We start from the raw sequence: 27,816 nt of genomic DNA, 5'->3' as shown, positions 1-27,816 counted from the left end.
CCCAAAAGGAGCACAAGGGAGTTTTTTGTGGTAATGCAAATGCATTTTTACCTTGCTTGGGGTAGTGATTTACATGAGTGAGTACAGTTGTCAAAACTCACTGATCACTTTATTGTTTATAATTTATAACTCAATAAAAAACTAAAAGAAGAAAAGGAAGTGAGGGGTGGGGGGAGAGAAGAGGAGAGGAGGAGAAGGAGGGGGAATTGGCAGAATTGAAAAACTCAGAGCATTAGCAGAAAGATCACAATGGCCCACCCTACTTAGCTCAATAGCTTGCCTCCCTCCTGAACACCTGTGTTCATGGTTGGGATTTTATGCTGCATACATGTAACAGAATCAATATTTCAGCTAGTGGAACTGATGCCCATTCAGAGAACACAATGAAGCATATTGATCTTTCATGCTGTTCTACAAAGAATACCAAGACTTCTAGGTTTTCTTGGGCCAGTTATTGGCCTAATTGGTGTGGTGACAACCCATTCCCAACTCTTCCCAAAACCCAGTGGCAGTCATGTAACCCTACTCAGTAGCTGTCCTCAAATCCTGGGGAAACCAAAACCCATTGTCAGAATTCATGGCTGTCTAGAAATCAGAGGTACTCCTGGTACCTCCCCATCAGTATTCTCCCGTTCACCCTCCCACCATTGGACTTTTTGGTCTTCTACTCAGCTCTGCCTTGCCCTTGTATAGATATTGATACCTCACCCACAGCAGCAAAGTCCCTGTACCTTGAGTTTAGAATAGCCTTTCTGAATATATTGTCCACATTTTTCATGTTCTCCCATGGAAGCATAAAATTTACTCCACCAGTCAACAATTTCTTCCTCCTAAAGACATGTCAAAATAGACAAATCTGTAGTGATGACCTGGATTTCCAATCTATGCAGGAAAATCCATATAGTATAAGTAAGAGAAATAGGTAGTTCTAAACCCATAATGCATGAGATTATAAAACTTCCATTTACAATCACAATGAACAGATTCAAGACCATTCAAGATTCTTCTGCCCAAAAACTGGAGGAATAATGATCATCCTTAGCCAGTAAAATATGTTAAATGCCGATAGTTATATTAGATGATTTTCTTATACCCTGTGGATACTGTTTGTTAATTTGTTTGCTTTTACTTTTTATCCTAACTTAATATTTACATATACAAATAAGTTAAAAATAAATCCTCCAACACATTTTTTTTAATATCACATTTCTTTAGTGCTTTTAGCCTATAATGCATTGTAATCCAAAGCTTACTAAATAGAGTTGGAAAACTGGTTCTAATTCAAGCTCCATTTCCTGTGTACCATATCAGCTTGAGTAAGCTGTTTAACATCGACGAGCATCAATTTTTTCATCAGCTGCATGGGATGATAATACCATCTTCCTCCATCTATATCAGAGGTTGTTTTGGAACTCAAATAAGATCATTAGGAGAAAGAGCTTTGAACATTATTAAGTGTGAAACAAATGTAGGAAGGCATTATGGTTATGTTACCCCAGTGGTTTCAAACCTATGCATGGAGATTCTGAGTCAATCAATTGGGGTAACACCTGAGCATTCAAGAGATGATTCTAATCCCCAGGTGATTCTTACATGCAGCCAATGTTTTGAACATCTGGCTTAGATGGGTGATTCTTGTTGGGACAAAGGGGCGAGCTATGAGAGTCACTTGTGAGGCTCTTTCAAACTCCAAAAGTCATTCCCCACCCTCAGATTTGTAACAAGATGGATCCTCATTAGATCCACCCATTGCTTATTAATCTTCCTGGGAAATAATGATGTTGCCCAAAATATGAAGTGTCACCTGTAATATTGCCTTTAGTTGGCAAGTGTGGAAAGAGGAACCTGCATTTCTTATCAACATACAAGTGTGCGGGTGCACAAAGAGTTATTTCCTCTCTATGGAGTAACCCACACTTGGATTTAGAATGTTTTCTTTACATATGAACTGTAGGCAGAGACTACATAAATATTTATCTAGCAAAATGTGTACAATAGTTACCTTTTCTGTCAGCTGCTCATGCACCCAGGAAGAGAGCAAACCATAAAACAGGTCACATGGATATGGAGAATCCATGAATGTTAAGTTTGAGAGAGAGAGAGAGAAGGAGAAATTATTTTTCATGCATATTTTTATATTACCAACATTTTAATGGACTACTTAAATGAGCCAATTCGAGATGATCTCATAATTAAACAAACCAAATTGTTTGCTTCTCTGAAAATGTGCAAAAGAATTACACACAGTACTATCAAAATGAAAGGTTGGGAGGTAGCCTTTCAATAGAATAAAACAATCTCACTTCCTACCAAAAAAATGATCACACAGAGGGAGGGGGCGGAACTGCTTATCTCCCTGCCCTAAAGCTTCCAATCCATTTAGCTCCGAACGTGTATCCCCAATTTGGCCTAATCCTCATGACTTCAAGAACTCTCTTGTCATAAGGTGTATATGTCTAGCACAATTGCACTATCTTCACGTAAGTTATCTTATCTTGTTTTTACTCCATACCTATGTTATAGCATCAAATAAATTTGCACCCGTCAAAATTGTTCTACCACTAAAACATCAAGTTTCTCACTGGCCAAATCTTTCCATTTAATATTTTGCACTGAGAATCCAAGTCTAGTCCAGAGATGAGAGAGTGTACAACTAGAATGTTGGAAGCTGATTTTTCTCTTTGGATCTGCTAGGCCATTAGTCAAGCTCACCCTCGGGCAATTTGGAGAAATGCCACCTGGGCCCTCCTTTTGAACTTCAAATTCCTTTCTAAGGTGAGGAAAAAACAACTTCTCAGGTACAAACAATTCCTATGGCGGCTGTGCCAGACAGTTGCCTGGATTCTTCTGCAAGAGCCCCTCAGTATTTTCCGTATGGACTTTTGTTCAGCACAACAGAATTGCCAAGAGAGGCAGAGACAGATAGATGCATCGATTCTTTCTGTTAGACTCACACCAAAGCAGGATTAAATGTTAAATCATCACAGCTAAATCAAGATTTTGGAGAGAAGGATTTTAAACCAAAAGTGTTTTCAGATTGTGAATGGTTCCAGAATTCAGATTTTTAGAGTAGGTCAATTCATATATATTTTTGACCATTCACTTAAACCATCACAAAGAAAACAAGTTAATGACTTAAGGAGCATTATTTAAAACAAATTTCTAATTTTCAAATTTAGTATTAATTTGGGGAACTTTATTTATGTATAGTTGCTCATTAGTTCATGTGGAAAAGTAATTAAATCATTCTGTTTTATTAATTCCAGTAATGAACTTGCAGTGGGAATAAAATCATTAAATAGCACAAATGATCTTCTCCTTAGGGTTAAACAGCCATATTTGTTTAAAGATCACCTTTCACTCCAAAATCTTCTAATAGAAAGAATCTGGTAGGAGAATTAAAACCCTTAGACCGAGGTCCCGGAAGTCCCAGGCAGCTTCATGCATTTTCTTATCATACATACATGCACTGTCGTTGGAGAAGCCATTTTGCTGAGTGCTGTTGACATACTGCTTAAGCACTGGAATTGGAAGGTAACTGTTGAAATGGCCATGCTGGAATGTCCATGTTATCTGGCTAGCACTTACCAATTTGCCCCAAATACTTATTTTGCATTTTTCTTATCATGATGTCAAGCCCATCTGCTAAAAGCTCCCACAGACATCACAGGTAATGTTGTGGGTTTCTGTGAGCACGAAACTGTCACCCAAAGCGACAGCCTCCAGCCCCAGCAATAGTATTGTTAGTTTTGACTTGCTCCCATAATTTATCCTGATACACTGCCTGACTTGAGTCTGCGGTTATACATGTCAATCATAGGACAGCGGCAAGCTTGTAATTGGCTCTTCCAAAGCTTGCTCATTTGACTTGGCATAGATGTGCAGTGTCTACTCTGGTGACCAGGTGGGATGAATTTTTAAGAGGAGATTCCAAGGATCCTTTTTTATCAACAGTGTACTTAATTAGGGAGTAGGAGAGCAAGCTGATGTCATTTGCAGTCCAGTAGGTGACTGATATCAGTATACTCAACACTGCTTTCATAACATGGTGCCACAGGAGCCTGGTCATCTGTTAATACTTGTTAAGAAAAGAGTGGGAATATTGGCATAGAATGGCTTTATTCTTTTTCTTGATCTTGGTACCCTGGGCTACTGAGTACACAGCAGACATATAAGAATTGATTGACAACTGGAGGCAGTAAAGCTGGAGGCAGATTACAGAGCAGGGTCTTAAACTGCTTTTTTCCAGAGTAGTTGTGAACATCCACACACAAGGTCTTAAGTACATAATATTTAACTTTTCCCTAGGCTGCTACTTTCTTACTGGAAATATTTTGGGTTGTTTACAAAGTGAAAATAGTAGTTTTGTCCTACGGGATGGCAAATTTGATATTGCCTTCTGTGACTGTGTACGATTCCCACAGAGTAGAATCAAATACACCATAGAGACCACGTTTAATACGGTCCAGTTGTTAGTGAGTCTAATGCAGTAGGAAGGAAGCAGATTTTTTTTAAGGCACTGTTTATCGATATAACACATTAAAGTGCAATCATGTGCATTTTTTTTGCCAGCTGACACATTAAAACATGCTGTGAGAGTCCATCATAGGTGCCAACAGAAACAGGGAGATATTTGGTGTTTTCTTTTTTCTGGGCTGAGGCTTTTCTTCTCCCCCCCCCCTCCCCCGACCCTTCCTCCTTGTAGAATTGGCAGGAATGGTTTAAAAATAGGAAGTTGAATGAACATTTCTACCAATTTCTCCACTTCAAAATCACAGTGAGTATAAAAAATCTTGAATGTCCCATACACTGACAAATAGGGTCATTAAAAATACATGACACTTCTGCTTTGTGTAGGGAAAACCTCTGGCCTCCTGTAGGTGTCCCTGTTCTGAATGTGTCAGGGCTTGGAAATTTGCTCCTGTAATTTCTCATTCTAGCAAATGATCTCACTCAGACTGGCCATACCAGTGGTTTTCCGACCTATCTGTCCACTGGAATCACTTGGGGAGATTTTAAAATATACTGATGTCTAGGTCTCTATCCCTTTTAGAGGGTGGGGTCTGGGCATTGGTATTAATTATTTCACATTTCCCTGGGGACTCTGTATAAATTAGTGAGGACCCCTAGTTTACACAGTGTCATCATAACTCTTGGTGAGGGCAAGATCCATATTCTTTTCTCTGTCAGACCTTGATAAATTTGTTTGATTATTTTTTCTAAATTGCATTGAATGGTCATTCAACTGAATTCACCAAACATTTAGGCATCTGGAAGACAAACCTGACATGATCCAATGATAAGTTCTGAAGCCTACCTTAGAAGCCAGCAATGGTTTCGTGTCTTCTATTTCAATGATGACATCCCGGCATGGGGATGCAGACATAAGGGAGGCTGCAAGACAAACAATAAAATAATCTAAAATACTTCGAAAAATACAGTGGTGAACATTCTACTTCAAGTTTAACAGCCTCAGCATGGATAGAGTTTATTCCTGGGTAAGACTTTATGAATGGAGAGGTTCACACCTAAATACAGAAAATAATTCAGGTATTCATCACTTTGCCCGAAATATAATATGGTTTTAGACATTTTCTAGGGGACTATGTGAGCCATTATTCTTTTGTTTTGGACATTAAGCCAAGTGGCTATTCATGGGAAAGGATCAAAAAAGTATTATGCCATGTTCTAAGAAATGATCATAATGATGAATATGCAACTATGTGATGATACTGTGAATTATTGATTATATATGTACAATGAATGATCATATGCTGAGAATGTTTATACTGTTTGTTATATTTTTTAAAAGAATTTAAAAATTAATTAAAAAAAAAGTATAATGCCAATACAATTATTTAGAAGATAGAGATAGAGAGTGAGAGCAAGCACGAGAAAGTGAGTGAGGGAGAGAGACAGACGGAGATCTAAATCTAAAGGAGACTCCTTTTCTTTGAATCTGTTCCTAAGATACAGACAGAAGAAAAAAGAAAAGAAGAAAAAGCAAAGAAAGGAGAAGCAGGGCTGATAGTTATAGTTGCATATTTCAGGTCAAAAGTTGCAGAGGCTTATTCAGCCTTTTTTCTCACAATGTTACAGAGGGAGAAGGTACACACCATGGCTTTATGTACAATTCCCAGGCCTCTTGTGGCTCAGGATTTGGAGGTTTGAGCAAGGGGCTGGGCAGCAGCCCCTAGGTTCACGAGGTTTGGTTCAGATGGGAGTGCTCAAGCCTCAGCTGGGCTGGGGCTGGCACAGGAGTGAGAGTTAGCACCTACTCTAGGTGCTAACCTAGAGTAAAGAAGGCATTGGAGAGTCAGACATTCAATAGGAGGCCAGAACCCAGACAGAACAAACTCTGCCAAGGCAAAGGACTTTCTGTTCAGCCCACCCAGGCAACTGACACACTGAGACACAAAGAAGGGGAGGGAAGAAACATTTCTCAGGCACCTACAAAATGGGCTATAAGCATTTGACTTACATGATCTCACTTAATCCCTCAAAAATCCAATAAAGTATATACTATTATCTAAATTTTACAAGTAAAAAAAAAAGCTAAACAAAAACTAAACAACTAAACCAACCAACAAACTAAGGCTAAGAGAAAGCAAGTCAGTTGTCCCAGGTTAAACAATTAGTCATAAGTGGAAGTAAGTAGCCCATGACTGTCTGAACCCAAAGCTTGTGATATAGCCATCATGTCAGAGCCAGAAGCAAAGTAGATGCTGAATAATTGTCAGGAGACATGATCACAAGCACATTGGGAAGCTGGGGAGAATGACTTTACTAAGCATTTGTGATATGCTAGGTAGTGTCATGTCCATGTGTCCCTCCAGACCCACCAGTACTGTCTACACTTCCAAGATAAGCTCCCCCAGCTCCTGACACACAGAATGTGACTGCCAGATGAGATGGGATGCATAAATCTGGCTGTATGCAAGCTCCTTCCTAAATTATCTGTTTTCCACTTTATCATCCTTTTGTAAACAAACCTCAGGGACGGGAAGGAAAAACTATTCTGTGTACTTCCAACATCAAGGCAACCACAGTACAGTCTCTGGCTCTTACCCCATCCTCAGTCTTAAGAAAGTATCAGATTGATCTAAAATAAAGATTGTGGTTTAGAGAACATTATAGACCCATCCCACTCCCATCCCTAGCATAAACTCTTTAAGTATCTTCCTCTTTTGGGGCTCTCTGAAGCCTTAACCATACTGCACAGTAATTACACAGAATCACTGACAGAAGACCTCTGCCTAGGGCTTAACCTACCCTGACACAAACAAGTCCACACAAGTGATTCTGGGACCAGAAAAATTCTGGAGCATGTGCCAGTTTGAAACTCTTATGTACTACCAGAAAAGCCATATTTTAATCCTGATCCAATCTCATGGGGCCAGACCTATTGTTTAGGATTTTTGTTTGTCTTTGTTTTTGTTTTTGGCATTAGCAGCCTCTAGGAATTGAACCAGGTCTCCTATTGCTTAGGTTTTAAACTTTGATTGGATTACTTCCATAGAGATGTGACACAACCAGTTGTGGGTATGACCTTTTGCTTAGATGGGGATGTGACGCCACCCAATCAGAGATGGTCTTGATTAGTTTACTAGAGTACTTTACTTTTTGGGGGGATGGTGCATTGTCTGGGAATCAAACCCAGGTCTCCAGCATTCTACCACTGAATCACCAGTGCACCACTAGAGTACTTTAAAAGGGGAAACACTTTTGAGAAACCTTAGATGCAGACACTTGGAGAACAGTTGCTTCAGAGCTGACAGAGACACTGACGTTTGGAGATGCTTGGAGTGCCAAAGAGAGAGCAGATGCCTAGACACAAGCAGAGCCTAGCAGACATCACCATGTACCTTCCCATGAGATACTAAGCAAGCCAGAATCCAGAGTTGTGTTCTGGAGGAGCTAAATGAAGGCCCACAGATGCTTAGAGAGGAAACCATAGGAGACAGGGGCTGAAGGCAATGGAGCCCAGGAGCAAGGGAACAGCAAATAACAGCCACATGCCTTTCCAGCTGACAGAGGTGTTTCAGACCCATCAGCCTATTTTGAGCCAAGTATCTTTACCTGGATGCCTTAGTTTGGACATTTTTATAGCCTTTAGAACTGCAAACTTGCAACTTAATAAATTCCCATTATAAAAGCCATTCTATTTCTGGTATATTGCGTTCCAGCAGCTTTAGCAAACTAATACAGAGCATTTTTACCTTCCCAGTGATTTAACATATTTGGATCAAAGAGCCTTCTCTTAGGAAAGCTGTAGAGAAAAACAGTAGGGAAATGGTTTCTTTCTATTTAGGAACCCCAAATAAAACAATTCCTGCAGTTACAATAATTTAGTACAAAATGCTTTGTATGGGAAATTTGTTTTTTGATAAACCCATGTAGGGTTTTGCTCAGATATGACTCTGTGTGTGTGTGTGTGTGTGTGTGTGTGTATTTTCTTTTTTTTCTTCTCCTCTCTGAATCAGGGATACAGGATGTTCAGACCTACATAGAAGATGAGCTCCAGAAGCTCTGTGAAATCAATACCAGGCCTTATGGAAGATTAAAACAAACTCTTTGGCAGTACAGCTTAAATAGAAGATGTGTGTTTCAGTCTTGAAGCTACCAATGATCAGCTCCATAAGTGTGTTCCAATTCTCATGGTGTTTAATCTCAGGAAGCTAGGGGCCCTAGGGCCTTATTCATGGAGGTGGCCTGGTTCCTTACCCCTAGCAGTCCCTGACACATAATAAATTAAAAACAAATAATTATTGAATGGATAATAGCAAAATGCTATATCATCAGCTATTTTTTGTTAAGGAACTTGAAGGTAAGTATTATGCCCTATTCTGTCATTTACCTATTACCTATGTGACCTAAGGCAACTCATAGGCTGTTATGGATAACACTGAAATAATGTCTTTCAAATTGCATAATAACAATACTGTGATGAGTTAAAGAGATAGAACAAAGGTTGGACAGCAGTTTGAAGTAAAATCTCCTCCCCACCCCAGGGCTCTCAGGGCTCCTGTTTTTCCCCCATCAAAGCCCTTATCATACTGGACTGGAATCACCAGTTTCCTTCTTTGTCTTCCCCACCACAATACTACCCTTTGAGGGAAAGGACATGGCTCTTGATCACCACTGTTCCCCCAGAACAGCGACTGGCATTTAACAAGTACTGAATAATTATATGCTGAACGTTGAAGGAAATGACTTTATTCCCATCAATGATGTGGGGATACCTCTCCCTGCCTTTCCAGGGTGCTGGTTGATAGACAAGCATGGAAAATTCATGAAGCACTTAAATCTTCTGCAAAGAATTGTTATGTTCATCCCAGGGCAGGTTACTTCAGAGGGTAATAGCTATAACATTAGGGTCCCCCCGAAACTAGGTCAGGATTCAATCTAGCTCTGCCATGTACTATTTTACCTTGGGAAAGTTAGCTAACCTACTGTAAATTAGATGGACTCTTTCTCTGCAAAATCATAGCAACGAATATTTACCTTGAGAAGGTTTGTAAAGATTAAATCACATCCTGCATGAGATGCCCCAAAATGCTCATTATGGACATGTGTTTTACCTTTCAGCTGTGGCACAATATCCTCCTTTGCTGCATAAGGATCACAATGAAAGCGGTCCAGCTGGTCAATTGTGCACTGGCCAACGACAGGCTTCCGCCCAAACTGCCTGTGGTCGATGACCTTGATCACCAGTGGAGGCATGTATAATTCTTCTTTGGGCAAGAGCTGGGGGGTTACAGAGGTAGGTGTCATTTCTCTACATAAGATCTGACAAGGGCAGCTTTGCCAACACATGCCTCCCAAGGAACCAATCCAGATTCTTTCTGCCCACATGGTATATCCCAAGGGATTCACAGTGATGTATGTATCAGGAAAGTAGTACAGTGGGTAATGAGCTCCCAATCATCCTGCCTGGGCTCATACCCTGGCTCTGCCATTATTAGCTGCATGATTTTTAGGGGACATCTCAACCCTTCTAGGACCAGTTATCTCATCAGTAGTAGTATTAACTCATAACGTTATTAAGTTACGATATATATATATATACAGTGCTTAGAAGAGTACCTGGCCCATGGTAAGTGCTCTCTGCAAGGGTTAGCTAACGTTATTGGAGTTAGTATTCTTTACCACTGACTGGGTACTCTGTGATGTGATTGTGAAGGTTGGAGATGAACGTACCATAAAGATGTAGGTAATCTACTAGACAAGTCCTGTACAGAAGCATGTTTCTTGCACCATTTAGAAATCGTCAAGACAAAACTGAACCTCCTGGGGAAACAATTGGCTGGGAGTATTTTAGCCCTGAAAGTTCAGTGCCAAAAATGGGATGCTAATTTTTCCTTGACTCCTCCTGGCTCCCACATGCAGAATCTAGGGGTCTTGATATTGCCTGTTTGGGAAATACTGAGCAGGATGTGGACCAGGTGAATTTCTATCTCTGGTCCGGCACAGGGACAGAAGCTTGGGTAAATAGAATGGTTTTCTTTACCTCTGCTGATAAAGCCAGATTTTAGAGCAGAATTTAGAAGGTGGGGGGAGGTGGAGAGTAGACCAGTTGGGTGGAATGGCTCTGGGGTCACCACTTTGGGATTTGGGCTTGGAGCATCCTGGTAACTCTCCATCTGCAGCATCATGTAGATAAGCACATTGGGGACCTAAGTCTAAACTCTGGCCACCCAGCTGCTAGCCTTTTCTCCTTATGTAAATTACTTAACCTTTCTGAATTTCAGTTTCTTCTAAAGTGGCTCAAAGAGGGGTGAAAACGCCTCTCTCTCAGAGTTAAAGAATAAATGCACATGTATGTCAATTTTACTTCAACAGAGCTGATTCTTTTCTTTTTTAATCAAGGGTGGGCCATGGTGGCTCAACAGGCAGAGTTCTCACCTGCCATGCCGGAGACCCAGGTTTGCTTCCCGGTGCCTGCCCATTCAAAAACAAAAGAATCATGGCACAGCTAGAAGTGAAAACTTAAAATTGTGGAATTGTAACCCATACCAAACTGAAATTTTTTCTACAACTAATTGTTGCGATGTGCTTTGAAATGTATTGCTTTTTTGTATATATGTTATTTTTCACAAAAAAGAAAAAAAAAGTCGATTGTGATGATAAATGCACAGCTATATGATGATATTGTGAACCACTGATTATATACTTTGGATGATTACATGGTATATGAATATATATCGATAAAAAAATAAACACAATAAAAAAAAGATCAGAGAAGAAGGTAGAGTTATAACAGAGAAGATAGGATTTAACAAATGAGTATGACTTCTCAATCATTATATTGATATTTCTTTTAACCTCTAGTGTCTTGGAGAAGCCAGAAGGAAAAACCTAAAATCGTGAAACCGTAATCCATACCAAACTCTGAAATCTGTTCTATAACTAATTGCTGTGGTGTGCTTTAAAAAATAAAGTAAGGGGCAGGCCATGGTGGCTCAGTAGGCAAGAATGCTCGCCTGCCATGCCAGAGGACCCTGGTTCGATTCCCGGTGCCTGCCCATGTAAAAAAAAATAATAATAATAAAGTAAGAAATTTATTGCTTTTTTGTATATCTGTTATTTTTCACCATAAAAATAAATTAGAAACAAGTAAACAAAAAAAAAAGAATCAAGGCATAGAGTGTGAAATCACGTAGGACCAAGGCACTCAGTGCAGTCAGAATACGATCTCCACAGCAGGAGGGCGTGGCCTGACACCCCGTGGCTTAGGGAAGTCAGATTCCCTCTTTGGTCCTCAGTCTCCTCATCTGTAAAATGAGAGGTTAAACCTAACAGGCCTCATAATAATTTTATTGGAAATTAATTATAATTTCATCAAGACATAGGCCTTTCTATAGTATTTTAAAATAAAAGCATGAATTTAAGGTGAGTCAGAGACACCAGGGGCAGGAAAATGCCTGGGGCAGGGGGAAGAAGGGGACGGTGTTGGGTCTTCCACCCCTTTGAACTGAGGAGAATTATTTTTATCTCTTTTATATAGTAGAGTAAAAAAGAAAGAGTATTCTTTTTAAAAAATTAAGGATTCAACTGTTTTAAAAATGGAAAGACTGAGCGGCCTTTTCTTGCTCCCATGTTCTGTGGACTCTAGGATGGAGGACTGTGAACTGGGGCCCATGCCCTCTCATTTCTAATAACCAGAGGGTAACTTCAATGGAAGGAAGAGGGCTCTATCCTGGAGCCCCCTGGAAGTGGGGCACAGTTATGTGCTAGTAGGGGCATGGCCCCATCACCTTTACAGGGCCCTCGGCAGCTGCCTCTTCTCCAGCCATGGTTCTAGTCTAGGTACATCTTTAGGGACATAGGACTGCGTAGTTTATATTCTACCCTCAATGGGTTGACTAAGAACCTGTAACAGATAACTGAGTAGATAGGAAGTATACTTGGAGAAATAAATAACCATTGTTCATAGATACTTTGTGCCATAGAGTTGTTTGAAGCTTTAAGAAACCATCACTACAGTGGGAGACTATAAGCGGAAAAAGTCTCTGACAAACTGACTACAAGGCATGGTTTTTCTCTTTACTGTCAGATTTTGGAAATTTATAAACTATAGGTACGTGTGTGCGTGTGTGATATCCATATATTCATATTTCAAATGAATTCAGCTGGCCAACACACATGAATTATTAAAGAGTCTTGATACTGTACCACTTTCATGAAGAGAACAGAACTTGGAAAGTTGGGTGTCTTCTTAAGGTTTTTGATCACCACTGATTCCACCCTTTCCCCTCCACACTCCACAATGAGACTGGGGGATGTGATAGAAGCCATCTGGTAGTTTTTCATATTTCTTAAGCCCCAAGCTAGAATCTAAGAAAATAATTTAAAGAGAAAGGAAGGAAAGCCATCATATAAAAAATAATATTAAAAGAACAATTCGTTCCTCATAACTAGAAAAATTTTTTTAAGATTGACTTGTGCAGATTTGCCTAAAATATCACTGAACGGTCTCCTAGAAAGCATGTGGGTCCTGCAAAGAAAACAGTTTTGTCTGAGCTGCTTAAAAGGTAGCAGATAATATAATGCCTATGTGATCTCTGGCAAGTTATTTGACCTCCCGACGTTTCATCTCTAAACAGGACTGATAGTGTATCTTAACAGTGTCTCTTGCAATAATTCAAAGATGATAGCTATTGCTGAACATCTGCCTCAGTCTTGGACCACCATTAGCAAGGCAGCCTGAGAATGGTAATCTCAGAGTAAGAGCTGCTTGATTGGAGAAGGGGAAAGCATTGGTAGCAGGTCACACAGGGTCCACCAAGCCACCTGGTTTGCTCCATCAGCCTGAACCTGCTCCTTGTCCTGCAGGCCATCATTCCCCACACTCCCTCCCCACTCTGCACGTCTGCCTCCCTCTCAGGTCATCCTCCTCTCTGTTCACACAGACATGCTGTTCTGAGTCTGTTTTCCCTCTCCCAGCCCTCCAATTGACCCAGGAAACTCAGAAATCTGCTGGCTCCCAGTAAATGAGGGCTCTGGATTCCCTCAATCATGTCGGAATCAACCTCTCCTTGTTGCTTCAACAAGCCTTCAACTTCCATGAATATTTCAAATTTCAAATCGGATGTGACTGAGAAAAGGTAAAGAGCAGCATACCTCAATAGCCGTGAGCTGAACCACAGGCCTGATCCCCTGGGGGACCATGTACAGGTTTGGGGCCCTTTGCGAGGGAAGAATGGGAAGATTGGAGCCATCCTGTGAAAAAAACAGGAGAACATCAACGCTTCCCTTTAATTTAAGCAAACTGTCTGGACTATTAACAAGTGTTTTAAGCAGTTCCTCTGAAAGAATATAGATGATAAGAACTCAGTAATTTACCTTGCCTCTCAGAATCAGCTCCGCAGTGACAAGGACATCCCCACAGGCCTTGCCTCCATTCATTACTGGGTTCCAGAGAAGTTTGGGTGTGATGTCCATTTCTGGGCTTAGTTTCACCAGAGGAGAGCAAATGCTTCGCCCCAAAAATTCATCTTTGCCCTAGAAAAAACAGTCATCCTTAAATTCTCCAGCAAACATCTCTTCAAATCCCTACCACCTCCCAAACCAGCTTAGATTTTTAAATCCCCTACCACTTGGTCATTGTCAAAAAGTTCGATGGTAATTTTTGGTGGGTTCTTTAGAACTGTTTGAGGATCCCCATAGATTTCAATTTCATCAAAGATGACTGTTTGGTCCCATGTGGGATTCAGGGTTGAGTGGATGATCTCAGTTGTTTTGCTTCGATGAAGGAAGGAGACATGAGCATATGGATCTAAAAGATGAAAAGAGAGTAACAGTAATGTTATGGCTAAGGTCTCACTCCCCAGGACCACTCATTTCAACTACAGCCTTTTCTTTTGGCTGCACTGATCGTGGGTCCTCACCACCCATTTAGGAGAGAGAGGTCCTAGGGAGCAAGGCTCCAGGGATAGGGAGGCATGGTGATGGGAGTCTGTCTCTGCAACAGAGGCCCCTCAAGTGAGGCCCTGAGGTATGCCGAGGTTCCTCTCTCTGGAGAATTTCCCCAGTAAGGTGAATCAGGCACATACTCTTTCTCAGCAAGGGCACCACCGTGGTAGTTAAGAACTAAGGCTCTATACTCAGACATTTCTGGGTTCCTATCCTACCTCCATACACACGCTACCTTGGGGAAATACTTCACCTTTCTAAATAATGGTTCTCTCTTCCAGCAATAAAAGTAACAATATCTGCTTCATAGTGTTAGGGGGATGACATGATAAAAACAATGTAAGCTACTTAGGACAGAGCCCTTCATAGAGGAGGTATTTGATAAAAGCTAGTTATTATATTGTTTCTAATGTTGAGAGTAATCCATTCATTCAACAAATACTTATTGAGTGCCAGGTATCGATTATACAGTAGCAAGAAAGGTTCTGACACTCATGGAGTTTACAAGCTATGATAGCAGAAAACTTTATTGCACTTTGAAACTGGAGTGAAAGCGATTTCATGTACTAAGAAGTAATATGTGTTCTCCTTCATGCTAAATAATTTTAGCAAACCTTTCTGCAGTTGCCCAAGGAACTGACTTATCTGAGCAATAGCCATAATATGAATGGAATCCTCTGTTTTTATTCCAGTGATAAATCTTAAATCTCAAACTACAAGGACTGTGTTTAGAGTATTATGAAACTTTTGTCACGAATTCTGATACGATTTCACGTTTGACTGTCAATGGTGGAGTGCCCTCTGGTGGAGGATATTGGAAAATGTCTTTAAAAAACCATTTTGGAGATTTGTATGATAGGGATAAACTTGAGTCTGCTCTAATTTGCAAGAAAAGGAAACCATTCACGACTGTCAGTACCTGCTTAAATATCAGTGGTTGGAATATACTTCACAACTGATGTGAGCATGCCAGAGCGTCAGGCCATTGCTTTAAGAGCTGCTTCCATAAATGGCCCAGGAAGCTCTGATGGGTTTCAACTCCTGCAGTGGAAGGCTCCCCAACTAGCCTAGGATGGCTCCTGAACTATCCATGGTTCTACAAGCACGAGCACACGTGCCCAGGCAGATAGTTTCCTCCCACCTTTGCCCTTCCCCTAACATCGGCCTTCCTCTTAGAACCTGTCCAAAGGTCACAAAACCAGCTGGGGTGTCAGTGTGAGGAATAATGGAGACTTGTGGTTTTAAGTGGTGGGACTTTGGGGAGCAGGTGGAAGCAGTTGGAAGAGGGGTCAAAATGAGCTCCAAATTTCTTAAAACTTGGTGTTGCAGGCAAATGGGTGAACCTGTAATCTTTTTGTCAACCTGAGCTATACAAGAAAAATTAAAGGCTCTTAGCTTACCAATCAAGCTAGCAGCTATGTGTACACACAGAGCAGAAACCACTCTTCTTCTTGGTTCTTTTTATTACTTAATCAATTAATGATTATTCGTGTTAAAATACAATGCGGCTCCTATGTATCCCCAAAGCCCTAAACAATTCTTTATCTAATGACTTCGTACACACCTAACTAATGTCAATATGAAAAAGGCTTTTTGTTGTTGTTACAAATGTCTAAAAGCATCCACTTGATGAAAAGTACTATCAATCTGGTCTGCTATGTAATAACATGCAGGATGAGGATAATTTTTTTTTTACCTGAAAAGCTATCCTTGTCTAAAGCCATGAGGTTTCTGGCTTGATAGATATAGCAGCGCAGATGGTAAATGTAGACTCCTAAAAGGAACAGGGGAGATTACTTACAAGAACTATAACATAGGAAACTTCTATTTTTACACAATAGTAGGAAATAATATAGGTTTCAGGAAAGTGGGTTATTTGAATCTAGTTGCCCCTACCCCAATAAAAAAGCATATATAATAGTGGTTGATATGTCCTGCCAAAGTAGTTCTGCTTCCTGTAAAATAAAACTTATTTGAAAAAATATTACTGTAAGCTCAGTGCAAGTGTGCCAATCAGGGTATAATTACTTTTGTTGGAGACTACCTGGATTTGAAATGCTGCTTGTCATCATAGACTTTTAAAATGAAATTGGGTCTCTAGCAGTTACAGGAATAGTGCTTCCTAAGCAATTTCAGCACCAGAACTGAGGAAAAGTTATCTGCTAAAAGTTTATTTAATGTTTTATAATATTTATATTCCTTAAATTTATTATCTTATTGATATCTTACCCTGTACCCCAATATACACATACACAATTTGAGAACTAGAAGTATACTGTGATGAAGTGCACAGATTCTGGGAGCCAGATGCTTAAGTTCAAATTTTGTCCTAGTGCTTACATGTAGTAATACCTTGGGCAAGGTACTGGTTCTTTTTGCACCTTGGGTGCATAATAGGACCTAAGATAGAAGGTCATTGTGAGGATTAAATAAATTTAATACATATTATTATCTAGCACATGCTAAGCACTACATAAGTATTTGCTATTATTTATTGTAGAGTAGATCTGCCTCATCCCCAAATTTCTGAAGGTTATCGTGTAAAACAACCTTAATTAACTTTCTGAGACTTTTTTCCTAATTAACATAATAATTGGGGGGGCTTAGCTGACTCAATGCATATTGGATAGATTATATTAAAATCAGTGATTTGACTACCCTCCACCTCAAATGCCATTTTTAAAACTATACTTTTAAAAATCCTCTTATTCAAGTGATTTAAATGAAAATCACACATGCACAGAAGAATTTTTTCATCATATTTAGTGACTCAAATAATTTTCTTTATATAAAAATTATAGAAATGGAATTCACAAATAAATTTCAAAACTCACGATCAAAATTACAGGAAACAATAGGTGTGTTTGCTCCAAACACAGTGGTGGCACTATGTTTCTGTTTTTCTGTGCTCTTTTCATCTCCATCCTCAGTAGTGTCTGCACCCTAAAATAAGAGCCCAAATCAAGTAACAATACCTATAAAAAACATATATACAAAGAGGCAAGGCTCATAAACAAATGGAATGGTGGATTTTAAAAGAGATTTTCTCATCCAATTATCCGGTTTTCAAAAATGAATAGAACCCAGGATGACAAGTGACCTCTCCAAGATCACTTAACTGGAAAGTGACAGAGCAAAACGAAGCCAGCTCTTCTACTTAAGTCCAAGTTTACTAAATCCTGCTGCTGAAGGGACAAAACAGAAAATGTAAAGATAAATAAGGGGATTAAAAGAATGGGGAGGAGGAAGAGAAAGACCAGCAACAAAAGATGAGATCAAGAGCAGACTGCAGAAAACCAAAAACAGGCTGTGTTTGGAAATGATTCCTGACCGCTCTTGTTTTAGATCAACCACTGCCATCTTCTTGTTCATTCCTTCCACTTTTGTGCTTTCCTTCTCCCTGTTTTCTTTATTGTGCTTCCATATAAACTTTCCTCTAATTTTGTGAGCCATCCTTCTGTGTTCCTCCCCCTCATACCTATACATTTAATTTTCTTGGTTTGTTAACAGTTTTAGTTTTCAAGGTAGGATCCAAGGAAATAATGCCTGGGATATTAATAGACGTTACCTGAAATAAGTATTCTGCAACAGATACATTTGAGTAAAATGAGGTTAAGCAGGTGTGTCTGCAGTAGAACTTCTTAAAAGTTTTCATATGTTGATGATTCATTCATTTTACAAAAATTTTTCAGCATGTAGGATATGGAGATTTCCCTCATTCTATTTGTAGTCTTGCAGCAGTAGGGTTATAGACAATCTGTGGGGTTAGTGGTGCCATATTCAATACATATAGTTTTTCTTTACCAATATCATTTGAGCTTCAACTACTTATTACTTACAAGGGCACCTTCAAGTTTAAAGATGGCGGCTGCACCATGTGTTTCGGAAGGAGCCATTTTTCTCCTCCAGCGTCTGCGACGATAGGTATCTGAACTACGTTGTTTCCAGTGAAATTTCCAGCCAATTAAAGAAGCATATTCCCAACCCTCCCGGTCTTCAAATTCTTCCATGGCCTAAAACAGAACGAGTAAAACTTTCACTGATAATAATAATAATAATATTTCTTACATTGATAAAGTTGGTCATTTGACCAATCGAAAAAGATGTATTGAAAATCTACTCTGTGTCAACCTCTGTGCTAGGAGCTAAGGATACAACAAAGAACAAAATAAGCAGGATCTCTGCCTTTGTAAAGCTGTTGGGCTGTGGGGAAGACACAGGGGTAATTGGCAATTACAGTGCAGTGAGATATGTGGGGTGAGGCCAGTGGGTTCTTCCTCAAATTGCTTTCTAACCTCATTAGCTCATAAGAACATTGCTATTGCAATATAGTTTGGAAAACATTATCTCCATTTTATATATGGAAGGAAAAAATGACACAAACACCCTTCCCTAAGTTGAAATGTCTTTCTTAAGCAAAATAGCTACTATAGCTAATAGTTAAATGATAGATCAGAGTATATTATTAACTGGGCATTTCTATTATAACCAAAACTAATGAATAGAGGACTTTTCAGCTTAAAAATCATTTTTATACATATGTGATATCAGTTTTCAATGTTTTATTTAATTCATTCAGCTACAATAGAGTTTGTGATAAGGGTTCAGGAAGCGTTGATGGAAAAGACAGACAGGGTCCTTGCCTGCATGGAGCTGACATTTCAGTGGTGGAAATTTTATTTTAGAGTATGATATGATTTAATGAATGTCAAATGATATTTAATAATACTTATGATCTGAGCCATAAGAGCTTCATGTAGGTTATTATCATGGTAGGGGGTATTTTTTTCTACTTGAATAAACTTAAAATCCAGGTCAAGCACAATTTTGTAATCAAGTAGCGTTAACAGTGGTATTAAAACATTTCATGTAGCCAGGAGTGAGGCAGGTGAGGGAACACAGTCAAAGTCTCAAAAATACTCATTGGGCCAAGTCCCCTGTCTTCTGACTGGTAGCCCTTGTGTTCTCCAACCTCACCTTTGGGTTCTTGTACAGAAGAAGGAGAGTCAAGCAGTTCTAGAAACTCCTCACCCCATCAGGCTAGGGATAACTGAATAACAAAGATTCATTTATTCATCAGCTCATCCATTCTACTGCATTATTTATTGGGAGGGGGTTCCTGAGCTAGCAGGGATTCAAAGATGACTAAGGCTCCATCGATGCTCCCAAGAAGCTCATAGTCTAAATTAAAAAATTTTATAACCTTTACTGCATTATTTATTCAGAGGGAGTTCCTGAACTAGCAAGGGGGATTCAAAGATGACTAAGGCTCTATCGATGCTCCCAAGAAGCTTACAGTATTAAAAAAAAATTTAGCCCCTACTTTGAGTCAGTTACTATGTGGAATGGAAAGAGGTCCTGCTTTGGAATTAGTCAAGCCTGGGTTCAAACACAGGCTATGTCACTTACTAGACACATAATCTAGAACAGGTTTATTTAAACTTCGGGAGCATTATCTGTAAAACAGGGAGCCAAGGGGGAAGGGAACACAGACCTTCCAGATTGTAAATGATGCATATCATTTCTAGCAGTATAGAAGACATAGAAAACATTGCTCCATTTAATTTATTGTTATTCCATTTAAAGTTTGCACTACCTAAGTAGATGCATAATATATCCATTGTGCAGATGAGAAAGTTAGTGAAGTCAGGATTGAATCCTTATGTATCTTTCCAAGTCCTCTGCCACATTCCATTGCCACTAGTATATTATGCTATCAAAATAATTTCCATTTCTATTATTACCTCTACAGTGCTTATCAAGATTTACCTATCATCAGAATCACCTGAAGGGCTGGTTGAACCACAGATTGCTGGGGTCTAACCCCAGAGTTTCTAAATCAGTAACTCTGGAGTAAGACACAAGGATTTGCATTTCTAATAAATTCCCTGGTGATGCTGCTGCTGCTGCTTGGGGGCCCACACTCAGTAACCCTGAGCAGGGAGCCTCCTGCCCAGCTGGCCCCCTTACCCTTGCAGTACTTGAAGCATTTTGTGTTAAATCTTTCTTGCGCTTTCGGACCAGCCGTCGCCTTCTATGAGTGTGATACATTTTCTCTGCTGCAACCCAGGATTTGGGTTTATTATCAGGAGGAATGGTAATTCCATATTCCCAGCCTAGAAGAGAGTTTGTGTCAAAACAGACAGTTGTCAGGAAATAGTCAGTCACTCTGCTCCTAAACATTTTCTACTATCATAACTAAATACTGTGATCTTTTCATTTGGCCTTATAATTCAGTCCAATTCAGTTTAGCAGCTGTGCCAGTTTGAAACCATTATGCACCCAAGAAAAGCCATATTTTAATCCTGATCCAATCTTGTGGGGCCAGGCTTATTGTTTAGGGTAGAAACTTTGATTGTATTGTTTCCATGGAGATGTGACATACCCAATTTTGTGGGTGTGATCTTTTGATTAGATAGAGATGTGACTCTGCCCATTCAGGGTGGGTCTTGATTAGTTTACTAGAGTCCTTTGAAAGGGGAAACATTTTGGAGAAACCTTAGATGCAGACACTTGAAGAACACAGAGGTGACAGAGCCAACACTGGACCTAGATGTTAAGAGATGCAGAAAGTAAATGCTCGGGGAAGCTGTTTGAAACCAGAAGCCAAAGACCCCAGCAGATGCCATGCATCTTTCCAGCTGACAGAGGTGTTCTGAACTTATGGGCTTTTTTTGAGTCAAGGTATCTTTCCCTGGATGTCTTATTTTGGACATTTTTATAGCCTTAGAACTGTGAATTTGCAACTTAATAAATTCCTTTTTTAAAAGTCATTCCAGGGTGCATGGGTGGTTCAGTTGTAGAATGCTTGCCTTCCATGCAGGAGACCAAGGTTCAATTCCCAGATCGTGCCAAAAAAAAAAAAAAAAAAAAGCCATTTCATTTGCATTCTGGCAGCATTAACAAACCAAAACAGCTGCATTCCCTGGCTTCCTCCTCAAAGGTTTCCATTGTGTTCATGGGTTTCCTTAATGCCTGCAATCATTCATTGTAATTGAGTATATCCAAGAATACAGAGCATCAGGATTCAAACAGCAGTTAAAGGTATGGATTACATAATCACACAGCCTGAGTTCAAATTCCAGCTCTACCACATACTGGCTGTTTATTAATAAAAAACCAATGCCCCAATTGTAAAGGAAAAATGTATCTTTCCTACAGCTTTATTTTAAGGAATAATAAAAATAATACATGTAAAACAATGAGACCATGCTCAGTACATAGTACATACTCAGTTGATGTGAACTATTATTACATGGCTTGGTGGATTTATCAAGATGAACAGGTAATTTATAATCTAGTTGAAATCTTTTATATCAATACCAATTCTTTCTATGCACTATTTCCTATTGCATGAGAAAAACCTATCAAAATTTTCTCTTGATAATTCATAATTTTATAGTTCATTTAACTTTAAACTACTGTTCATGGGAAAAGCAGGAGCTATGCCAATAGCCTAAATTACTGCTGAACAGGTTGACTTGTAAGACATTCTTCAGTTCTCTTTTCTGAGCTGGGGAGCCTGGAATGTGGTGTTCCCAGGAAATGTCTGGGATGTTTAGAATGGAGAAAATTCAAATGCCAGCTCCCTCCCGGATATTCATCCTTGACTCCTAGCATCTCAAAGCCAAGCAATCACCTCATATATTTCATTCACAACAGCCCCCCTCCCCTAGGCACATGCATTAGCATTTTATTATTCCTTGAATTCTACACATTTGATTTGTCACAGGGAGACTACATGAACTGGTTGTTCTCCAACAGTGGTTAAGACCCCTCCCTCCCAAGGAAACTTCACTCTGGCTAACCAAAGCCTTGCTGCAGAAGCCCTAGTCAAGTAATAGAGGTACAAAGTTACCTTTCTCATCCACTGCTCGGTTGATGTCATATATCCATGCATCATCTTCCCATTTCCAACCTGGAGGGCAAGTCAATTCACTGGGTGATGCTGCTTTATCTCCATTCTTTAAAAAAAGAAAAAAAAGTGAAGCGAGGTAAGTCATAGGATCAAACAGTTCCTTATACTTAACTATGGTATTTGTATGCTTACTTAGATGCCGTCTTAGGTATCAATCTTACTCAGAAAAATCCCTGAGCTTTTTTTTTTTTTTACACCCAATTGCTATGTAAAAATTAGGGTTTTAAATTACTTTACAGCTCTACTATTAGGGAATTGTATTAGGGTGAGCCATATGAGATTGCTGTTTTTGTAGGTCAAAAATGGCTGAATATCAGCAATTTTATATGGTTCAACTCAGTATAATGAAATGGTGAAACTGTGTTTTTGAGAGGTTATGTAGGAAATAATCCATTAGAGAATAGATAAAACATGAAAGACACATGTTTTCAAGTATTGGCAATGTGACAGGAGGTTCATGGTACTAATCGCATAAGATTGAGCAAAGTTTATGTGAAATATTGACTCTGTAGACATCTGCATTAAAAACTGATGAAGAGTTAAGGACATGAAGAGAAATTTCATCATAAACATATGAAAATATGTTCAGCTTCACTTTCAATTAAGGAAGTGAAAACCAAACAATAACAGGTTACCATTTATTCATGTATAGGCCAAGATGATAAAGTGGCGTTATGAGTGTTTAGGCAAAAGCCCTCTCATGTATTGTTGATGGGAATATACATTTATACAACTTCTGTTGAAAGCAATTTGGTGATATTTATCAAAATTGTATATGCATTTAAGTCTTGGTCAAGCAATTATACATCCAGCAATTTCTACTACAGATAAACTTTCACAAGTTAATAAAAATGTATATATAAGGATGTTCACTGTTTCATTGTTTATTCAAACCAAAGACTGGAAGAAACCTAAATGTTCATTAGGCAGGAATAAATTATAGTGGATGCATATAATAGAATGCTGCAGGAAGTAAAAAAATAACTCATAAATCTCTGTGTTGATATGAAAAGGTGTCCAAGAAATACTGTTATGAGAAAAATGTAAGCTGTAAAACTGTATATAAAACAATTCTCTTCAGGTGGGGAAAAAAGAAGTTATATATTTGCACATGATCAGAAAAGTTCTATTGGTGGTTATCTTTAGGGAGTGGATATGGATAGGAGAAGAATGACTTCCTTATCTTCTATGCAGTTTTTTTAAAAAATGACTATTTAATTCACTGTAATTTTTTTAACTAGTTAAGTAGGAAATAAATATTCCTAAAAAACTTGCACATCTCAAACTTTACCATTACCAACATCTAGTTAAATAAGTCCAATTTATTTTCTATAGAAATAGAGAAATTATTATACATTATTCTATTATATAGAATAATTATAGTTGCACTTGTATGGCTTATATGATAAATATGAGACTCTTCAGAACACAAGAGGCAATGAAAGAGAAGGTAAATCCAAGCCTTGTGGTAGGTGGATTCCCAACAGCTCATAGTCTTACAGACATGAACATCTAAGGGTTCTTCTCCAGAGCACGCCTCTCACCGCATCAGTGTAGGTGTCCTCGGCTGGCTTCCACTCGCCCCCTGGGTAGCGACTCTCATTCTGATACACTTCATCGGTGAACTCTGTGTGACCGGCGTCTGCCTCAGTCAGCAAGCTGCAGGCAAGCTCGTGTTACCAAGGGAGAAACAGTAACCCAACAACCCTAGCTATTTCCAATGGTTGGGAAACATCTCTATCCTTGAAGTGGTACCACTTCCCTTCTCACTCTCCCCCTTTTGGATCTCAACTCCAAAAGCCTCTTTGTATTAATAGGTTTTGACATTGCTTTGAAGAAAAGGCCTGCTGGAACAATGAGACCCAAATTATACAGAACTCCTGAAATTAGCAAATTTGCTCCTTCTCAGTTATTAGGGTGGGGACTGGGAAAATAGTGTTGTGGGCAGCTTCTTATAAGGACCACAGAGATCATATTCCATATTTCTGTTTCTGTTTAGGGCTGTTCTGCTTTTTCTCAGCAAAACTCTTGGCTAACAGTTCAAACAATTAGAGAGTCCCCCTATTTTTTTCAAATGGAGTGGAGACAGTCTCATAGGTCACGTGTAGAAATTTTGACTTGTGGCTTGCTTGGTCTATGTAATTGAAGGGAGGAGTTTAAATTCTCTGGGTAGTTCCTAGGTAGATAGCCAGACCAGGTCATTTAAGACTCTAAAATCCATTTGGGCACTTGAAAAATCCATACTGATTCTCTGTCATGCCAATTTTCCTCCTGGATTTGTACTATTTTGACAACCCATAGAGGAAAGGACTTTGGGTCCAACTTTGACTTAAGTCTTCTGCCAGGTATCAACTCAAGTCAGTTTCTTTTCCCTTTACAGTCTCTGCATCTTTTCCCAACTGTACCTTCCTCTAGAATCAAGCACCAGAAAGGAACAACAACAACAAAAAAATCATCACAGCCATCTGCATAAATTGGGCTGATCCATCACTTGTCTGGGGTCTAGAGAAGGAGAATATAAACCTCTAGGGTCCCAGCGAGCCCTGACATTTTGACCTTCTGCTTTTCTAATCACAATACCCCCTCTCCTTTCTCTGTCCTCACATACCTTCTTTCTTTCTGTCCAATTCAAATCTCATCTTGCTACTCCTCACCAGCACCCAACTTGGTTCAAAGCAAGCTGCTCTGGGTTAAAACAGATCATGTGCAAATAGTGGGTCTCAACAAACCCAGCACAGTTATTTCCCTCTCCACCTATGTAATTACAGGAAACAAATGTTGAACAGAAACCAAGTTCTAGTTTGAGGCCTTAAGGTTCAACTTCACAAGACTGTTTCCTTCAAACTCAAGTATGTTGCCATGAATTGGAGAGAAGGGGGAACTCTGGTTAGAATGCTGTTTGCAACATTTGTAAACCAATAGCACCAGGCTCCAGTTTTCTGCAGATTCCAGAGGAAACAACTTGTCCCCCTCTACTGCTTCTTTCTTTTTAATAACAACATTATTGAGATATAATTCATATACCATAATGATACCAAATCATTAATTTAAACCATACCCTCTACTGTTTCCGGTAGGCCTATCAGCATAGTAATTGAATGTCAGTTTTGTTGCCCACACTAGACTGGGGTTCTATTCCAGCTATAGCATTCACAAGCTGCATGCCTTTGGACAAGTTACTTAATCTCTCTAGATTTCAGTTTCCTCATCTGCAAAGTGAGAGATAATACCAATACCTATTGGGAGATTATTCTCCATGAGTCTCCTACATTTATGCACAACTTGCAAGCAGAAGCACTGGTTGCCTTTTCTTCCAGACTTTCTTTTCAAGGATGCTTGTATAGCAAAGGACAAGCATGTTTACTCCTCATTATTATTATTTTTATTTTTGCATGCACCGGAAATTGAACCTGAGTCTCCGGCAGGTGAGAACTCTGCCTGCGGAGCCACCATGGCCCACCCCTCACTGGCCATTTTAAAAGATTCAGATTTCTTAGGCTTGGGAATTTAATTACTCCTATAATGCAACCCACTACATGTGCAAGTGTCATCTGTCCCTCTTCTTGTCATCCTGTGGGAATGGGGGCTCAAGGAACTGGAATAAATGCTGATACTCTGGTACTGTTATTGCTGTGGGTTATAAAGTCCTTTGTATCTGACTCAGGAGTATCATGTCTTCTGCCAGCATCCATGGAACTATGGCAGGTCTAGATTACATGTAGGATAAAATTTCAGACCCTTTGCAATTCTTGATGCAAAAATTGTGGAGTTGTCAAAAAAAATGCAAGTGCTCAGCATAGTGCCTGGCATATTACTACATAATAAGTTCTCAATATATGTGAGCTAATAGGTGCTTTTTATATTTTTCTTTTTATAGGACATTGTCGCCTTTAAACTCTCTGAATTTTTATAGTCTTATTCCTTCTCAATGATTGTTCTTTAATTATCAAGAATGGTGATGAAAAGGATCCATTTATCAGTTTCTAAGGGAAAGGTTTCATTGTCATTTTTCTCAAAAAATGGAAAATTTACCTTCTTTGAGGATCAACTATCCAGTCTCCTTCCCATTCCCAGCCTTTCGGAGGCAGAAAGAATTCTCTCTTGAGTTTTATTTTTCCTGTGACATCAGAAAATTTATGACGTCCAACTAATCCAGAAGTGCCCCATTTTCCAAACATGAAAGCTTGATTTTCATACTATTAAAAAATATGTATAGGAGAAACACCATCAGAAAACAAAAAATAAAGCCAGTCCAAGAATTTTCAAGCACATCTAGAAATTAAGCTAGAACCATAGAAAGTGAGAAGACCTTATACTAAGAAGGTATGGCCCTAACATATATTGTTAGTGATTATGCAACTTTTGATAAATCGTTCACCTTTTTTAAGTCTCAGTATTCCCATCTATAAAGTGAGCACAATTCTATCTTTCTCATAGGGTTGTTTCAGACCTCAAATGAACAAATGATTTTGAAAGTGCTTTGTAAACAATGGTATATCATGTTAGTTGTTTCTGTATTTAATGATATATTTCCAAGGCACTCCACAAAGAACCCTCCTGAAATATGAAGATCCAAGCCTTTTCAGGACGTAAAAGTCTTGAGCCTTACTCCCCTGTGAATTAAACCATCACTTTACAAAAGCTTGGATGGATGGTTAAATTCTGTCATCATTTATTTACTTCATTCAATAAATATTTATTGGAAACTACTATAACAGTTAAGCCCTATTATTGAAATAAAAAATAAAATTAAAAAAATAATCTGGTTTCTTCTTACCCAGCAAACAGATAAGAACCACAGTCCTGAACCAAAACATTATAGATTAATCAGAATGGAGATGGATTTCTCTCCATTTATTTGCTCATAAGGCCCAGCTGTAGAATACGGTTCATTTGAAAATTTGTCAGAAACAACCCACCAGAATACATACAATAAGCACTTTGCATTAAAAATTGTACATTAAAAAATCAAAATATCTTCGCTTTTAATTAAAAAAAATTTTCATTGGTTTGAATTTTTTCATTGATTTTTAATTAACTAAGCTGATTTTAAATCCAATCAAACTTTTACAAATTATCTCTATTGTTTCTGAAGTATTCAGGCAGCCTTTCCTTTACTCTTGGGCAAACCCTACTTAGGCTTCCCTTAAATGAGGAATGGTCTTCAGTGGTTTAAAGACCCACCCACTTACCCAAAGAAAGCATCTCAAGGTCTAAACAACTCAAGTACCCCCTTCCCTGGGCTAGTGTGTGTATGTGTGTTTACTTTATAATATGTATACAGTCTACTTGGTGTCCCATCTCCAGGCACCAATATGAAACTGTTACTGGGATCTTGTGTTAAGAGCTGGAAGGGCATCCACTTTTCAGTATTGCTGAGATTGGGATAGAGGCCATCTCTTGGAAGATCACACAGAGGCATTAACTGATGAGTTCCAGGGCTGACAACAAAAACTCAAGGTAGCCATTTCTTATCCTTCTAG

At 39.1% G+C, this 27,816-nt stretch overlaps 1 protein-coding gene across 3 annotated transcripts in view; it reads right to left on the bottom strand.

Moving 5' to 3' along the window:
- Positions 1–27,816, bottom strand: part of MYOF (myoferlin) — a 180,366-nt gene that overhangs the window by 26,590 nt on the left and 125,960 nt on the right. For 2 of the 3 annotated variants that reach the window (XM_077125411.1, XM_077125413.1), the window contains 15 exons: positions 26,366–26,529; positions 23,878–23,992; positions 22,274–22,379; positions 20,386–20,531; positions 18,255–18,428; positions 17,250–17,358; positions 16,112–16,189; positions 14,097–14,278; positions 13,846–14,004; positions 13,624–13,722; positions 12,676–12,837; positions 9,582–9,747; positions 5,318–5,394; positions 2,003–2,014; positions 732–830 (listed from right to left, as the gene is read on the bottom strand). In XM_077125411.1, the coding sequence (XP_076981526.1) occupies positions 732–830; positions 2,003–2,014; positions 5,318–5,394; positions 9,582–9,747; positions 12,676–12,837; positions 13,624–13,722; positions 13,846–14,004; positions 14,097–14,278; positions 16,112–16,189; positions 17,250–17,358; positions 18,255–18,428; positions 20,386–20,531; positions 22,274–22,379; positions 23,878–23,992; positions 26,366–26,529 (1,848 nt within the window). The remainder of the gene's footprint in view (positions 1–731; positions 831–2,002; positions 2,015–5,317; positions 5,395–9,581; positions 9,748–12,675; positions 12,838–13,623; positions 13,723–13,845; positions 14,005–14,096; positions 14,279–16,111; positions 16,190–17,249; positions 17,359–18,254; positions 18,429–20,385; positions 20,532–22,273; positions 22,380–23,877; positions 23,993–26,365; positions 26,530–27,816) is intronic. The other variant, XM_077125412.1, reaches the window with a different exon arrangement.

This window comes from Tamandua tetradactyla, chromosome 13, assembly GCF_023851605.1.
Source record: "Tamandua tetradactyla isolate mTamTet1 chromosome 13, mTamTet1.pri, whole genome shotgun sequence".
NCBI classification, from domain to species: Eukaryota; Metazoa; Chordata; class Mammalia; order Pilosa; family Myrmecophagidae; genus Tamandua; species Tamandua tetradactyla.
This window is presented reverse-complemented; position numbering and strand designations above follow the sequence as displayed.